The following is an 18411-nucleotide window of genomic DNA, read 5'->3' as shown; positions in this document are numbered from 1 at the left end:
TTACATTCTTCTCATGACAATACAGATACGGTTATTATAATCCCGTCACGCCAATTAGCATTGGCATTATCTATAAACCAATCAGCAGTCGTGTTTGCCCAAATAATTTATGAATCGCGTCACTGTCATTCCCTATTGCTCTTTTTGGAGATAAGGGCAACTCTTTGATCGAGCTTCTTCCTTTAATACGTGGTAAGCACAAGAACCAAGGAAAGATGTCTGATTCCTTGGACAACTCTAGCGGTAAGTTTCCACCTTGGCCGAGACCTTGGTAAATTTTGAAGTTGTCAATTGGGCCATCCTGATCCATGCGTCATAAAAAGGCACGTCGACGAAAATCTCGCTGTTTACAGCCTAAACATGCTATCTAAAGCTGGTAGTTGTCAATATCATATAAAACCATCAACATTTGTCACATCTCAAGCGAAGATTTGGCTGCATTCCTTTAGTCTGCCATTTGTCTCGGAAATCAATACTGTAGTAAGAATATAAAATCGACCCATTCTGTGCATATTTTAGATGTAAAGCCTGTGTTCAGAAAAAAAAGTGCTGTATGCTTTGATTTAATTACTCGAGTGTTTTTTTAGATTAAAATCTTTTCTAAGCAGGCGATCGCTTTTTTCAAACAGAGACCGGGCGTCGAAGAAGGTATCGAGAACGCCTTGCCGAGCAAGAGAACACTGAGGAAATGGTAATTAAATATTTAATTCAAATATGCATTGTTGTGATTCCTTCATTATTGACGCAATGTTACTTTTGAATGAAAGAACTGATGCAGGACTGTGCACAGTATATTAAGTATGTGACGTTTAAAGACTAAATGACCTTGATTTAAATCTTTGTTAACAACGTTAGTTGTTGCATTTTGTGATCGTGCTGTTTCTTTAATGATCGCGCACTCTTCACCTAATGACCCATTTTATGATATAATTACAGCTTATTTGATACTACTATCGCCGCCTGTTGTTGCAAACGAGGAGCAATGTTTTTCAACGCAGACTAGACCTTTTACGCTGTGTTGATGGCTGCAACATGCAAAACGTGGAAAAAGTGTAGTAAAAGATAAGTAATATCCTCCTAACCAAATCGCGGTAAAATCAATTTTCGGTCTGCCCGACGAAAAATATTTAATTTCATGTGAATGTCGACTTAGAATTAAATATTAGCTTTACTGACTGGGAGAGAGAGGCAGATGTGTCTGTGTGATCCCCACACTCCCCCTCCTCCCTTAACAAAGTTGACAGTGATACACGCATTCTTTCTCTTTATACAGTGTAGCTTGTTTTTGTTGTATGCAAATGTTCTCCTCTCACAAACTTTGTTCTGACTTGCTTTTTGTGGAATGTTTTTGAAGCTGTTCAAGCATTTTTTAAACATTACATAAATGTAGGAAGAGTCTGAGCTTCAGGGAATAAATTGAAATTCTGCTGACCAAAGGTAGGAAAAACAGCAGCCATCAGCCACAATACTTAACCAAGTACTAACAAGAGACTAGCTGCATTCTGTTGTGTGGGTGTGGAGAAAAGAGGAGAAAAGAAAGTGAGAATGAAATAAATTGCTCCCCTGCAACTCACAAAGGAAGACTGGCAAACAGTCGAACATGCAGAACTGTAAAGGTAACAATCCAGGAAAATCAGGCAAATGAATTCGAACCTTAACAAGGGAAATCCTACAATCTTGCAAAGGTAGCAGAAATAAAATACGGTAATCTAAGCCTGAACAACAGAGGAACACCCAGATACATCAGTAACTGACATAAAGGTTGCTGGAAAGCAAAAGCAAAAATGTGTCACAGAATGCAGTTGTCACACAGTACAAGAACCTACCAACTCTTGAGGAAATGGCAGCAAATACAAAATCTCCTACATCTAAAGGAGGGAGTGGTTAGGGCGCTTGCCTTGGTATTCTGGGTTAAAGACCAGCTCTAACCACTCGTTGGATTTGTTCCGCTTTTCAGGGAAAATGAAACACATTATTAAGAAAACAACAGAACAGAACAAAAACAACAGCTGTTAAGAATCCCAACTGGCCGAAGGCAAACCAGTTGGCTGTTTAAAAGCAACTGGGAAGTTGAACCAGGGACTACCCCCTATGGGGAGCAGTCAATTAAGTATGTATTGTATTGTATCTAAAAGAAACATTTAAGAAGCTCCCTTATTATCCATTACAGTATGTCACATAGACTGATAATACATTGTATGTCTCAAAGAATTAAAGGAAGAGCATGAAAGGCATGTTAATTAAATACATGACCAATATTATGCAGACTGCAAGAATATAATTGCAGGACTTTCGAAACCTGTTGGCTCTTTAATATAACCATTTAAAACCCCTTACGTTTTGTGCTTGGATCCCTACATGTAGGTTATAAATAAATAAATAATAATGGTTTATTCACAATTCACTGTACATATTATAAAGTATAATTTTATGCAAAAATTGTGAAGGGAGGTTGAAGAGGTTATCCCTATCAAGTCCATCTCCTTGATGCGAATAAGTAATACATAAATATCACCTAAATAAAATTAATATCTTTAGAGGAAATACATTAAAAGTCACATATAACTATGAAATTCATTAAAATCACACATACATGTGCACAATTATATGTCCTTTCAAAAGCCTTTATGTTCTCTTCCCTTGCACATTCTTTAGTTAAATTGTTCCATAACTTAATAATACATAGGGCAAAATGAGTACTAGTCTGATAAGTATTTTAGTTTTTCAGATTATTTTAGACTTAAGTTTAAAACAGTGATTTGATCTTCAAGGTCTGAAATTACAACTGTATGAGCAAAAGGAAAGCTTGTTATGGATCTAGGCCATTCAGTCCTTTAATTATCTGATAACATTCAGTCAGTGATGCAAATGTTCTTCTTTCTTCCGATGTTGGTCATTTCAGCAATGTTAATCGATCTTCATACGACACAGCTTTACCATTGACTCCCAAAGCACATCTTGAAGCTCATCTTTGAACTTTTTCTTGGATATCACTATATCTTTCTTCAGGTGTGGTGACCATACCAGGGAACAGTATTCTAATTAAAAATAGGACATACTCGGCTTTTGCAAAGCTTGGAGAATAAATCCAGGTTTTTAGAACCAACAGTTCGTTTAATAAATCCAAGAATACCATTAGCTTTGTTTGCACACTTTGTGACTTGTAATCTCCAGGACAGATCAGATGAGGTCTATTTTCCAAGGTCTTTTTAACGTCAGACACAGCTTTCAACTTACTGCAGCGTAAGTGATAACTTCAATAGGGCTTCAGGTGTTGTTCTTCTTAGAAATTCTCATCCCTTCACATTTCTCAGTATTTAAGTTTTAGTTGCCAATCATCACTCCAGCAGATGAGAGAATTAAGGTTGTTCTTTAATTCCTATTAAAGGCTAAATTATAGGGATGTGCGGCTGGATGGAACTGGATTGACTATAATAAGGTTGCATTTTCAACAGAGTTCTTAACAGAGTTCCTGACAGAGTTAGGACAGGGATTTTGGGGGTAAGAAAATTCTGGCTAGTGGGGTTTAAAAATTGAAAGATTCACAGTTAAAAAAAGTTGTTACAGAAAGAACTGTTAGTAGCGCTGTAGCGGGTAAAATACATGTGTGACTGAACTACATGTACATTTGCAAGTCACACTCAAGTTTCTTATCTGCATAATGCACATGCAAGTCTTTCTTGATTAAATTCGAAGAAATATCTTAAAATTCATGTAGGAGCAATCATTTAAACTTGCAGGACCTTTTTGATTTGCTGCAATGACCTTCATGAGCCACTGTGTCCTTGGTAATTTACATCACAACTTAACTTTTGTTTCCCAACAGGAACATTACCCTAAACCTTTTAACCAATCAGAATACTGCTCATTTTAAAATCTGGAGTTCTGTAACCTTTACCTGTTGGCCTTTCTTAATGTAACCATGTGTAAGTTCTTCAGCTGATATCTGTCAAACAGATAAACAACTTATTATTCAGAATCTTGTGGATTGTGGTTTGTAGTGATTGATCTTCTGTTTGGTGTCTTGGCACACTAAAAGCCAATTTTGTTATTCATGCATTTTAGAGTACTTTTTTGGTCTGTTACAAACTGCAAGAGTTCCATAAGATATAAATTGTATCTATTTGAACACCTATTATATGCTGCAGCCATAAACTTATTGCATCTTGTTACATGTATTAGCTGAGTTTGGCAGTCTTCATAATTTATTCTCATAATTTGTGACACTTTACATGTGTATCTCAGTGATTTAAAATATAGAATAAGGGAAGTAGTAGTTACCTAATGGTAAATTGTTTTGGTTGCTCTTGTTACAATTTTTGGGAGAACTGTTACTGTATTGTTCGTCTGGTCTTTGCTTTTCTTCATCAGAGTGTTCAAAGTCGATTTTCAAAAATACAGTAAGTTCTGAGGTGGTTATTCTGTTTCTCACATAATCATGATTCTGTATGAATGAGAGAAGAACCTTGTGAATGAACAAGTTTTAATTTTCGAAACAATTTTGTAGGTGATGTACACTGGTAAACATGTACAATATACATGTACATTTACCATTGCTCAACAACTTCATTAGCACTTTTAAGATCACACAATGACAAATAGAGTATACATACTTTTCTAGCAATCATTCTTATCAGTGCTAACGAAATTCATGACAGAGGATAACATTCTTCTCTCTTTTACTTTGTCTTCATGAAGGTCACTTGACTTTAATATTTCAATATTATTATACAATACAATTCCATGCATTTCTTCTATTTTTAAAGTGCTGATAATTTCAAAAGATCAGCTCACTGGAATCAAATGTGTTGGCATTGATAGAGTGTAACAGAAGCAATTAAAAATATAATTAGAAATATAAGTTTTCATCATACTGTAAGGCAGAGAAGTTATTGATGGTATAATTACATGTATTCTGGAGTTAATACAAAATTGGGGTTTCTTACGTGACAAAAATGTGGTCAGTTGACCTCCCTCTCTGTAGTCAGTTTTGGTGAAAAGCTCAATCTGTTGCAATCTGATATGCTGAAATTCTGTTCCTTATTTCATTTGTCTGCTCTTCCTCCAAACAGCTGGAAATTAACATTTTAGGCTTGATTGTGTTCCTTGATCTTCAATCAAGCATTTTAAACTCAAATTTTCCATCTCAAATGCATTTCTAACTTGGAAAAATAAACCATGATCTTAATTGTCACTCACAGGAGAGAATCACATTATTGGATGATACCAAACAAAGAATTCTCCTTGACAATACTTTTTTGTTATGAGAGATCTGGGGAAGAGTGGAAACAAGAGATAAGCTAAGAAAACCAATGAATTTATGACAAAGATTGCAAGCATTCCACAGGCAAACAAATCAGTTTGCTAACAGACACCTCGGCTGCTGCTCTGAAAGGTTGCTGTCTTCTGGTCCTCTGTTCCCTGTATTCTAATCTGCTGTCTTCCTCATAGAAGTGGTGTTTCATTTTGGGACATCTGTGTTACTTGTGGTTGCATCTGTGACTTAAAGCCAACAGATTCTAAAAAATGGAGGTAATGGGAATAGTTTTGGATCTATCAGTATGAAATTCTTTGATGCTGTTGAGTTTGAATGCAGTGGAGGCCACAAACCAGGGTCACTCCCATGATGTGTTCTGTTTTCTTATTCTTTTCCATAGTTTTGCAGATGAATTTTATGGTGGGACTTTCTGAATTGGTTTTTTTGTAGTGTTGAGGTGTTTTATTCTGTTATTCATCACAGAAATTGTACTGAAAAGTTCAAATTAATTTTGTTCTGGATGCCTTAATAATGTCCAGCAGGCCATCTATTTAGGGCATGTGGACCTAGTTTCTGGTAGTGTGATCTGTTTGTAAGGTTGTTATTTCACAATGCTTTGTGCATGATTTTGTTCAAGGAAATGCTTTTTGTGTGGTACTTGCTGTGTTTAGAAGAACTGTCTTGCATTTTATTTATCAATTACTGAAGGCTGCTATTATGGCCACTGTGAGATGTTGTCCCTGTACATGTGTGTAGCAAGGAGCTCTTGTGGGATAATTATCATAAATCTGCTTGACTAAAGCATGCTTTTAAGATGAATCTCACAGGCATGTTTCTCTTTAGGCTTTGTTGTTGACACATTTTTAAACAAAATAATGTCATGTTTGGCTTTTGTCTCTACTGCTGTTCATGATGTTGCAATAGTTGGCTTATCGATCCTAAAGAGATTTTAAAGGCTGGTTGGAGTTTAAGAAAGTGACAGAGTTGCATTTTGAATTTTCATTTATCTGCTTTTCTGTGATTTCAAGGTTATAGTCAGTCACTTATGAACTCTGAATTCACTGTCTGTCAACCTATGTTATGTTTTTAATCTGTCAAACTTCCCAACATAGTTAGTGATCTGTTCTCACCAATATGATATTGGAGTGCTTTTAGTCTCCAGTAGGTGCAGTGGTCCAGTTAATTTGGACATGTTAATGGACTGCTGAAGACATTTTCTCTCAAACATTAAAATTTACAGTAGACTACTTTCTCTATATATGGTCATAGTATTTGATTCATTGGATTTAACTAATTCATTCCTGTAATGAAATGATTGGAGGTCATGTTTGGCTTTGACCCCACCTCGTTGCATTTTTTGAATTCCTTCAATTTTTGCATGAATTGAGGCTTTAAAACCCCAAACAAGGTTTCAAGATTGTTAGAAATCTTATAATGTCATGCGACATACTAGTAAAATCAGTAGAGAAGATTTACAGTGTATCCCTGTAACTTTTTGTTATTAAAGTAGTGTGTAAAATCTATTGTACAGTAAATGCAATCATGCTTGTGTGTTGCATTACTTTAGATACAAAATTATCTTGCAAAGCTGTTCTTAATTTAATTATTTAAAAATAACTCGTTAGCTGTTCACTAGCTCAAGTTCTTTGTTTGATTTTCTGCTCTAGTCTAATATTCAACAAGACAACTATTGATTGTACAGTACACAGCTTCCCCTTTATTGCATTTTGCAGCAGCAGATGTCAAATTAAAGACAATACTTGTTCTAGATAGTAGTCTCTTCTACACTTTTGAAACACTTGTGAAAAGAATTTTTAATTATAAATCCTGTGTTTAAGTCTTGAATATCTTGTAAACATTACTTTGGACCATTCCAATTTTATTTTATGTTATTTTATTTTTGAAGCAACCAATTACATTAAATGCAATGTAGAAAGATCAAACTTTTCAATGTAAATGTAATTTTCTTGAGAACCTGCTGTGAAAGTTAAGTACGTGTAACTTGTTTGGTCTTTTTTTTCACGACTTGTTGGAGAAGTTACACTGTAATTTTAACTTTGCCTCAACAAGGTTTTACTGAAAGGAAATCATAAGGACCATTTAAATTCTTAAGTGAAATAATTATTTCATCGAATTATGATTTATCAGGTGATTTCAAATTCATGATCAACTGGGTCTCCATACACCCCTGCTCTTAAGTTTGTCAAACAACCAGTCTGTTTTTACGCGAATTGCATATATTGACCAGTTGTTATTAATCACAGGATGAGGCAACAAAGCGAAGGGAGCAGCGCAGGAGAGAGCGTGAAGCACGACGTGCAGAAAGGGATGCAGAGGATGCTGCAGATGAGGAGAAACGAAAAAAGGAAAGGGAAGAACGCCGCAGAAAGAGAGATACTCCAAGAGGTATAAAAGAGTGGTCAGAGTATTAATGTGCATGAGACTTCATAAGATTATGCTTTCAGACATGTGTCAACAACTCAAACTAGGATCCCTGCATGTTCATGTGCCAAAGTTACATCAATAATTTTATGCTCTTGGCATCTGTTTCGTAGAGTTGCGCTCAGCAGAGCAATACATGCATATGCAGCTATATGCTGCTTTATCGACTGTACATGTAGTTTTGAGAAACCTAATGAAAACACCCAAGACATCTTTTCATGACATGTCCAGTAAAGTTTCATCATCATTTTTATTAGGTAACCTTTTCATGTGCAAAACATTAATGTTTAAGAGCATCTTTTTGTAACCAAGTTTTAACTTGTAGAATTTGGCTGTTTTTTTCCCTCAGTGACCTTGCATTTCATAAAGAACTAACATTGAATGTTCACATAAACATAACATTATACAGTAGTACTAATATACACTATTGTTATATTACATGTACATAATTCATAATAGACATACATGTACATAGACATAAATATACATACATACATGTATACAGATGAGCCAGCAGAGGAAAGTGCATCAGCCCGTCGCCGCCGTGAACGAGGTTAGCTTGCTTTCCTTATTTATAAGACCTATTGATCAAATTTGAGGGTGGCGTGTTAGGTGTACGTGAGTTTCACACTGTAAGTGACAAATTTGAATATGGCTAAAGTAGTCCTTCCCTCAAGGTTCCTCATGAGGTAGGGTCATGAAAAGTGAGGAAATCTTTCTTCCAGTTGTATATAAATAATACTCTTACATTCTTTATGTCTTTTTACAGTGTCTTCATCATTGTTGAAGATGTCATACCGTAAAGACGCATGTATAAGATGCACCTTTTTTCTTAAGTTTTTAGCCAAAAATCGTGGGTGTGGCTTTTACACGAGACCATTGCTCTCAGAGGGAGTAAACTGGCTTGTAGGGTCACAAATTGAACTGAAAACCTTCAGTAACTAAAGATCAAACATATGGAACCTTGTTCTTGATCACTGTTTTCTCCACTACATGTACATGCAAGAAAGTACTATTCGGGAGATCTCGCGAGGCAAATGGCCGACCGTTTCATTGCCCTTCAATACTTTCACGGCATTTTTGTCCATGGGGTCATTAAACTCTCATTTAGCAACAAGTTTTTCTCCAATCGATGGCTCCCATACGTCCCAATAAACATGATATCCACGCACAGGTGATGCAAAAGCAAACGTTTCCATGTCCAGACTTCCCTTGTTCAATGACTGCGTGGTTACCAAGCAAACGTTTTGCATCATTCTTCTGCGCTGTGCTTCTTTCATGCAAATTCTATCGTTTTCATTTCAACTGTGGGCTTCAGCAATGAAGACAACTGTTGTCAGTCACAGGGAATAGGGAAATTGATTAAAAAGAAGCTTTTAGAAGGTATTTTCAGGGTTGATTAACTTATTACTGTTGATGCAATTACACAACATTGGATTTCGTCAAGTTTATTGCTAACATCTGCAAACAAACAACAAACGTTTTTACAAGAGTGCTTTTTTGGAGTTCTTATTTTTTTCAAAAATCATGCTTGAAAGTTGGGGGTGCGGCTTATACACGAGTCTTTACGGTATACTTATATACATTAACATATACAGTTAAAGTCCTAATTTGTACATTTTATATGAAGTATCTAAGTTCTTCCATCTGTCCACTTATTAAACATCAGCATAATAGCAGAGATTTGGTAGATTAAAAGCAAAAATGAAACCAACTGTCGTAAACATCTTGTTCAAGGTGAACATACACTTTTAATCTTTCTTTTTCACGAGGTGGGGTGTTTTATTGCATCAATGAATTCTCAGCTTTGCTTCCAAGTTCATCAATTCTTTGATTGTACTCACATGATAAGACGGCCATGTTGATACCTAAACAATAGGAAAATGTAGCACAGATTATGCTTATTATAAATTATAGAGTCAAATTCCCAAAAGACTTTTTTGCTATTGTTCTTTCCATCAACATGGCCATGTTGACATCATGGGCAATTACAGAATGTGATTTGTTACAGCACACTTTAATCATGTTTTTTTTTTCCTGGGGCAGGTGATTTTCCTTAATTCTGGGTGATTTTTATGCTAGTTGACTGAGGGATTTTTCTGTTGGGGATGTGTTTAGCTGAGTATTGCTAAAATCCACTGATGAATACAGATAAGGCACCCTTTCATCAAAATATTGGCAACACTGTTGTCTTTGACACCAGTTATTGTCTCTATTGAAAACAAACTTGTTTTTGATTATTGAGGTCAGAGTAGTTTTTTATGTTCAAGGGTCAACCCCTTATGTCTAGGGAAAGAATTTTACATGTCCAAGATGTAACCTGATTTCATGATTTTTTCTTCAGAAGAAGAAGAGAAGAAGAAGGCCGAGGAGGAGGCAGCGATGAAAAGAGAGGAGGAAAGAAAACGAGAGGAAGAAAGGAAAAGGGAACAAGAAAAGCGCCGTCGTGAACAGGAGGAGGAAGAGGAAAGGCGTAGAATGGAAGAACAAAAAAATAGAATGAATCATGATCATGTGGATGCAGTTGACGAGGACGAAGAAGAAGAAGAGGAGGAAGAAGAGGAAGAAGAGGAAGAGACAGTCATTGACAGATTTAGTCCACAAAAGAAACGTAAGTATTGCCACACAGTATTCCATGACATCAAGGTATATTAGTAGTGCTAACCAGGCGATCTGGTGACTTAATTTGGAGGACTGGGAAGAAAAATGTTAACGCTGTATCCTACAACCGTGTGCAGCCTTACATGTAGGTTTTGTTTCCAAATTTCCTGCAGTATTTCCATCGCCAAAACTCAGCAAATCATTCCGTGTCTCCCACATTTCCTGTTACTGAACGAACATTCAAGTGGAAACTGTCGAGATCTAACCTAGCCTCTGCTATGTTGAATTTGGAAATAACATTCAAGGCCACACACAGTTGTGGAATACAGCAGTAAAATTTTTCGCCCCCATCCTCCGAATTATGTCACCAGATCACCTGGAATACATGTAGTTTTAACTGAATTGCATGGGGTCTGATGATTTTTCTCAAAAGAGACAATAGTTCTTCTTTCATTTGAAGCTTAAAATACATGTACATACATGTATGAAAGGAATACACCTGTAAGGTCATTTTCATTGAAGTTTTTAAAGCGACCATGTTCTTACAACTGCTCTTTCATTTTCAAACAAATGGAATCATGTTCTTGTGTAGTAGGTTTTTTGTGTTTAAAACTTATTTCACAACATGAGTGGCTTGCCCCAAAAAGGTTCTTGAGGCGGTATAGTGTGTTTCCAGTGGTGAAGGATCACAACAACGTCGATCCTTTCATCAGGGAAGCGTTTTGATATTTGAGTAATAGTATTGTGTATTGAAGGGTGTTCCGGTATCTGCCAGCCCCAAGTTATTCCCATGGCAAAAGTACAGCCTCTGAAATTCAGTTTTTAAGCATCAAACTGTACCTTTCAAAAGGTTCAGTGTCCCAGTATCTTTTTTTCAAATTTTAAAAACCAATAAATTCCCTTACCATTGTTAGCTTCATCCTCATCGTCATCAGTATCATCATCATCATCACCCCACCTACCCCTCCCTGCTTTGTTGGATGCTCACCGACTGAGCCCACCATTTGTTCATCTCTCTCCTCCTTTTGTTTTTGACAGAGGCTATTCTTGAGGGACTGGCGGCTGAATTACGCCGGATAGTTGAAGAACGAGAAGCTAAGAACGTTCCTGCTTCACAACAGGAGCTTGATGAGCTTGATCTTAAGCTGCGCTCTCTTCGAACACAACTCCGCAAAGCTGAAGAAGCTTGTAATGTGCTTGCAAAACAGAAAAGAGAACTTGAAGACAAGATCACCAAGAATAACAATGATGTAGGTCGACTATAATACACACAAAAAAAGTATGGTCCCAAGTTTTTTGTTATGAAGCAACCTAAAATACAGTTCTCTGATATCAGGTCAACAGGCTGCGTGGTGAAGTGAAGAATACAGAGGAAGAAAATCAGCGATTAATCAAAGAGGGAAAGTAAGTTGCATCATGAAAATGCTAACTCGCAAGTTTACTGCAGCTGTCACAATTGACTACAATGTACCATGAGAAAACAAGTCATTTAGTTTACTGTTCGCATATGATGCATAAACTTTTGGACTAATATATAGGCAAGCCAAAAGCGGCGTTCCTTAATTATTATTTATTTATATTATTGTTATCATTATTATTGTCATTGTCATTATCATTGTCATTGTCATTGTCATTGTTATTGTTGTCATTGTTATTATTATTATTATTATTATTATTATTGTTATCATTATTATTGTCATTGTTATTGTTATTATTATTATTATTATTATTATTATTATAGTTATCATTGTCATTGTCATTGTCATTGTTATTGTCATTGTTATTGTCATTGTCATTGTTATTGTTATTGTTTTTTTATTATTATTATTATTATTATTAAAGTTTATTTGTGTTTTGGTTTCAGATATTAATTTTTAATAGTAACTACAATCTTGGACAGAATAAAATGGAACAGCAAACCCCTATCCCCCCCAAAGCAAGGATGAAGCCGCGCAAAAGCCAAAACACACCATTTTCCCATCCTTGATTTGGGGGGGAGGAGGGTTTCAAATTTCCCATCTATTTTGTCCAAGATTGTAGTGTGCTTACCATACGACCAGTCCGGCCTGCTTATTACACCTCATAGCTATAAATTAGTCTCCGGTGCTCGTTTCGCCGTTTTACATCTCGTGCTTCTGCTTGCTCTTCTCTATAATTTCCTCTCTTCATTCTGGTTCTTTCTTGTTCTCTGTCTCCTTGTTTGTCAGTGATTAAATTTCGTCTGTTCAGTTTCTCGTGCTCTCAGTCGCTTTCTTTCACATCGGGCATTGTTTACTCGTCGCCTGCTTTCTGGTTTTTTTCTCTCTCACTTTCTCTTCTTTCCTCGTTGTACGGCATATAATTAAAAAAATAGCTCGCTTCTTGCTTGTTTTACCATCAAATGCAGTACGTAGGCAGGCCATACAATTCCCGCCAAAAAACGCGGGTTCTAGCAGCGAGACATTTCGCTAGGCCTAGAAATTTACCTCTTTTTTTCCGAAATAATCACATAATATGAATAAAATGCGGGATTCTTGTGACCTGTGGTCAAGTTGCATGCAGACACATTCAAACTCATTCAAAATGTTGAGCTTCCTATGCTTCCAGACCTTACAGTGATGCTAACAAGGCATGGTGGGGACGTAACTTTCAGTTTTCTAAAACTCCCATTTGACCCCAAAAAACCCTTTAAAAATCCGGATTTTTTTATCTAGGTCTACATTTCGCGTATTGGCGTACATGACGTACGGACGGATGGTGGTACGGTGACGTCATAACCAAACCAAAATTTCTCGTTTGTTTTGTTAACCATGGTGCCTCGCGCGCGCCTTCGGCTTCTTTTTCAAGCACGTGAAATTTCAATGAAAACCACTTAGCTATTATTTGAAACGCGGCCTAAGAAATTGTCTGCCGCCTTTTTCATTTGTACCGTTAAGGTGGAAGTGCAACTCTAGGAAATCGTTGCGTTTTTTGAAAAACATCTTGGGTTTGTTTTTCACTAGTCCTTTTTGTCATTTTCGTTGTACAGGAAAGTGGCACCACAGAGAACAGTGGTAAGTTCAAGGCTGATAATAGACTGCGAGCAGTCCCTTCATAAATCAGTCGAGCGGTCCGCTTTTCTGAGGCAGTCGTGTTTTGTCACGCAAACAAATAAAATGACCGAGGGAGGCTCGGGAAGAGAAGTGTAAGAAGGGACTGCACCCGACTGCCTCAGAATTAGGTGCTTTTCTGGACATAAGTGAGAAAAGCGAGCCGCTTGACTGATTTATGAAGGCAAGGAGGGATTACGTTTTTTCCAACGTTTGCCGTGTAGCACTTATATTTGAACAGACTTAACTGATTAGAGTGTAATGTGAAGTGCTAAGTATCTACCCCATTAGAACCATGTGAGCGTTAGCCCTACTGATGGAAATGGGCCCACACAAGCACAGAGAAAAACTCTGACCAGGGAAATTAGCACTTCACATTACACTCTAATCAGTGAAGTCTGATTTATGAACGGACTGCTCGCAGTCTAGGCTGATAATCGTTGAATAACTTCTATGTTACGCGAAACACTTTATTTGACACGGAACGTTTTCAGCAAAGCAGTCTTTTTTGTGTACATCAAGTCGCTTAAGGGTGGTTCACACGAGCGACGCAAACGCAAACTCAGGGAAATTCACACGTCGAACGCAAACGGAAGCGCATTGTAATACGCACGCGCAATAGACCTTTTTACCGATACGGCGGCCATTTTGATTTCTATTGTTTCGAAAGACATTATGGGATGCCCATAATGGCTATTCGAAACAATAGAAATCAAAATGGCCGCCGTATCGGTAAAAAGGTCTATTGAGTACATGTATCATCCCAAGATGGCGGACGAAGTCAACCCGAGAGGCTGGAAACGATATTTTTCACCTTGCGTTTGCGTTTGCGTTACACTGGTTCACACGTAAAAAATTCAAACGGAAGCGCAAGAAAATGGATTTTTTTCCATTTCTTGCGTCCGTGCTTGCGTTTGCGTTATGGTAGTTCGTACATGTATTTGCTTGCGTTTGAGTTGAGCTTGCATCGCTTGTGTGGACCAGCCTTTAGAGTTGACGCCAGTTTACAGATAAATCCTTTTAGAATTACCCAGTACGCATGACATCAACTTAGCATACACAATGTGCAGTTTAGTTTTTCGTAAGATAACACAGGTTCCCGTCCGGTTTGGCGGGTTCAATATGTGGATGAATGGCTATCTGTAAATACCCCGTGCTGCCGGTATTCCTTTGGAAGTCCGGCTACCGAAGTGGTAGTCATCCTTCACACCTCCTACCTTTGCAATCGTATGTGGACAATATGGGCTGAGTTCAGTCAATGTCAACCTAGCATGAGGGTTTTTCTCCGAGATATACGATTTTTTTTCCCGTCAATTATCGTCACCGGCCCTGCAAATTTCATGTGACCGTGTTTCTGTTTTGCGTATAGCGCCTGCCAGAAATCCCTGAAATAAGCCATAGGCCCAGTTTGTTCGAGCTGCGCGGCCTTCCGTAGTTCATTCAAGATTTAGGAGGCTGTGAATATCGTGGCCAATTATCGAATTGAAAAGTGGTTGAAGGCTTCAGATTTGACTAAGATTACGAGTTACCAATTATGCGCTTGATGTCAGTACGAAGACATCTTTAGTGAACGTGCTTCTTCCCGCAGTTCAATTGCATGTTTCATTTGAAGAGCCGGCTCTATAAATGTACGTCCCCTGTGGATTTACCACGAACTCACAAAAATGACCAGCTCATAGTTGGCGCGACTGCACCTACATGTATGTCTCAGAGGTAATGGGTTCGAATCCTGTTAAAGCCTGGAGTTTTCAGGCTTTCCTTAGGTTACTGGTGGAGTAACGTTCGAAACTACGATGGTCAAAAATCCTAACAATTTTTTGCAACATTTTTTTTCTGCACTGTCCACGCATAATTAATTCTCGACCTCGTAATCAAATGTGAGCTGTGTTGATCTTGTTCATTAATTCATTTCGACTTTCTTTTTCGTTTACATGTCATTACTCGAATAACAGAAAAAGACCCTTCCACCAAAGGTATGTGATTATGGTCTAGAACTTTCACTTTGTATTCAGCAAAAAGCGAGACCCTTTAGGGCAACAAACCTTTTTTACTTGCATCACTAACCGCCATTAGCATTAAGCAATGTATAACATGGAAGACTAACAAAGAACTGTGTGTTGTTATTCCCAATAGAAAGGCAACTTCGTGAACGTGGTTCGTAAAGCGCAAGCCGCAGCATGGGAAGAGAAGTTTATGGCGATGAAAGCCAAACAAAAGGAATCCAATAAGGTTTGTTTGGTTTCATGTCGTTTCGTTGTTGTCCGAATGCCTTTCAGATGTATTTGCATAGCCGGACCGTCCACCATGAACTCTGATACACCTCTCGGCGTCATGTATGGGTTGAGTTTGTTGGTTCTCTACTCTGCACCGAGAGGTTTTCTCCGGGTACTCCGGTTTCCCTTCTCCTCAAAAATCAACATTTGACTTGACTTGCGTTAATTGTTGATTCCAGTTTACAGTGTCCCCAGTTAGTGCTCCAGCGCTAGAACGACTAGACACTGAAATAAAGTTCCTTATAAAGTTCCGTTCCTTGCCGTGAAAGATCGGGAGACAAGTCAAAATAAAGATGGCGATGAGTGCCTGGCCAGTCCACCCAAACAAATACCCAGACCCCGCGCGAAGAATGAGCACTTAGTCTCCCGCTCTTTTCACATGTGGTGAATGGCCCTAATAGACCAATTTCGATATATTAAAATTCAGTCTAAAACAAAAGGCATCGTCGCAAGGCTCTGGGGAATAAACTCATACAAACCCTTACATTTATTCCCCAGAGCCTCGAGATGATATCTTTTGTTTTCGACTGAATTTTAATATATCGAAATTGGTCTATTACGGCTTTGAAAGGTGCGAGCAAGCAAATTTCTTAAACTTTCTTTTAACCGATGTCGCGTCGTCGATACGTCATTATTTACTAATATAGGATTTTTTTACCTTAAGAAACGTACCAGCGTGTTCTCGATTGTTCATAAATTTCAGCTTTTCGTCTTCATTATGCGTCATATGGGGGTGACTTGCGAAAACGTTGCTAAATGAAAAAGCGGAGGTAATGGGAAGTCGACAGAAAGGGTTGACCATTGGGAAAGTATCCACTTGCCTCTGACGCAGGGCTAACGCTCGAAATGTCAGCTTTCGATTTCTTTACTTTGGTCAATTTACCATATCAGCACTGTTACACGGCTGCTGATAAACCCATTTCAGTGTTTCACTCCCCCACCGACGCAGCACCCGGCACAGTTTCTTTAAGAACTAAACCCCGTTAACTTCGTTTAGCTTGCTGCTTGCTTCAAAAACGTTCATTTCATGTAAGCGTTTAGAAGAATTAAGGGGAGAGGATTCTTTTGTAATGCAAAGGCTGAAAAGAGATCTGACGCTAGTTTTATCTGTTGTTATTTGTAGATGAGCGAGGAGCTTATGAGCAAAATGAACCGTGTAAAGCGCACAGACAGCCCACTGTTAACCGGACTGAAGAAAGACAAAAAGGCTAAGAAGAAGGATGACACTGATGCCGCACCTGCCTGGACCAAAAGTCAACTGAAGAAGGGTGGATCAAAACCATCATGGGGAGAGGACAAGAAAGAAAGGGGCGAAAAGAAACCTGACTGGTCGGGAAGAGTCGCTCTCAAGAAGACAGAGAAGAAAGATATCGGAGATCTTGGAGGAGAAAGCAAGCGCCAGGATTGGCGAGAAGGCCTGAAGAAAGCTCCCAAAAGCCCTGGTGGCGAAGGACAAGAAGGAGGCGATCCTGAATGGAAAGGAGTCAACCTTCACAAAGTGCCGAGAAACGACGACGAAGATTAAACTATATGGACTGGTCTAGGATACACAATGTAGTAGTTTGCTATGATAACAAATCTTTTGAACGATTTTTAAAAAGCCAATTTTCCAGGCTGCTTTGTAAGCGTTTTTTGTTAGCCCAGAATTCAAGTTTGCACATTTAAATGGAGTAAAAATTACAGAACTTATTGATAAAGTTTTTTTTTGTTTTCTTCCGGAGCGGGTATTTCAACCCCCTTTGTTCTACAATGGAGTTTTTATTCTGAAATGAAATAGTTGAGATCGCTATTTAAAACCGGCTTTTGACTAGCACAAGAATCTGGCACTGCACTCCGAAGTCTCTTTATACCGTGCATATATGTTTTTCGCCGGGCACGACCCGGTGAATTTTTCGTGTGTATTCTGGAATGTCGAGCCCATCTCTCCACTCCAAATATTGTTACTTTGCCACGCCGTTTTGGAGTGCCGTGCCAATTTTGTCTTTCGTCTTTACAGGAAGCCATTTTATGTTAGCACCGTCGGCACTTATATTATCAGGGAGCCCTGCCGGACATAGTGTTTGGTCTTCGTGTTTGTTGAACCGTTTCTGCGACTAGATAACACGCCGTAACTTATTAACGAAGGAGATCGTTAAATGATGGGGGAAAGAGGTCATGATTTTTCAACTCAAGAAAAGATGTGTGCTCTTTCACTCCTTCATTTTAGCTAGAGTAAACGAACACTTTCTGGGAAAAAGATTCATCTTAATAGTAACGGCGGCTGTATTTCGATTCTTCTTAGTTTTGTATTGCACAGAGGGGAAACATCCTGGGAACCTTCAATAAATCAAGAGAATTGCTAGTCATTTTTGTACTTGGTATTTCTATAAGCTCTATTGAAATCTGAATTATGTTTTATAATGATATCTTTCCAAAAAGGGCTGTAGTTATATCGTAATTGTATGGTTATGTCGTTTGTATTTCGTTTTGTTGTAATTCATTAAAGTTAGTTTTCTAGCAGTTAATTGTTTATTGTCAGGACGATTAGTGTTCCGTAAATTACTTGTTAGTGGTAAAATCTTGACCGTGAACCGTAAAACGTTTCTGGAATAATGACTTGTCTTTCCTCAAGGTGGAAACATCTGTCAATTTTTTTGGCATATATATATATATTTTTTGCATAGTACCAAAAGAAAATCCGCTTTTCATTTTTGGTAATGTTTAGCAGCATGAGCTCATTAACTGGGGAGCCTCCCCTTTCCTGATTAGAGCTTTTTATAGAACGCCTCCC

The 18411-nt window shown here is 38.0% G+C and overlaps 1 protein-coding gene across 4 annotated transcripts; it reads left to right on the top strand.

Moving 5' to 3' along the window:
• The first annotated feature begins 88 nt into the window (after positions 1–88).
• LOC137969647 (troponin I-like) lies at positions 89–18145 on the top strand. 4 transcript variants are annotated; one of them, XM_068815970.1, is made up of 11 exons: positions 89–243; positions 630–691; positions 7522–7663; positions 8205–8252; positions 10044–10310; positions 11339–11550; positions 11637–11704; positions 13308–13332; positions 15321–15341; positions 15502–15597; positions 16765–18145. In XM_068815970.1, exons 1-11 carry the CDS (start codon positions 216–218, stop codon positions 17164–17166), a joined length of 1371 nt encoding a protein of 456 aa, XP_068672071.1. In that variant the 5' UTR covers positions 89–215; the 3' UTR covers positions 17167–18145. The 4 variants fall into 4 exon arrangements, with proteins under 4 accessions (XP_068672071.1, XP_068672072.1, XP_068672074.1 ...); XM_068815971.1 differs by lacking the exon at positions 8205–8252 and having other exon boundaries at positions 90–243; XM_068815972.1 differs by lacking the exons at positions 89–243; positions 630–691 and adding an exon at positions 5351–5532.
• Positions 18146–18411: the final 266 nt, after the last annotated feature.

The sequence above is a fragment of the Montipora foliosa genome, chromosome 9, assembly GCF_036669935.1.
Source record: "Montipora foliosa isolate CH-2021 chromosome 9, ASM3666993v2, whole genome shotgun sequence".
Lineage (NCBI taxonomy): Eukaryota > Metazoa > Cnidaria > Anthozoa > Scleractinia > Acroporidae > Montipora > Montipora foliosa.
The sequence above is the reverse complement of the archived record's forward strand: the minus strand, read 5'-3'. Positions and strand labels throughout refer to the sequence as shown.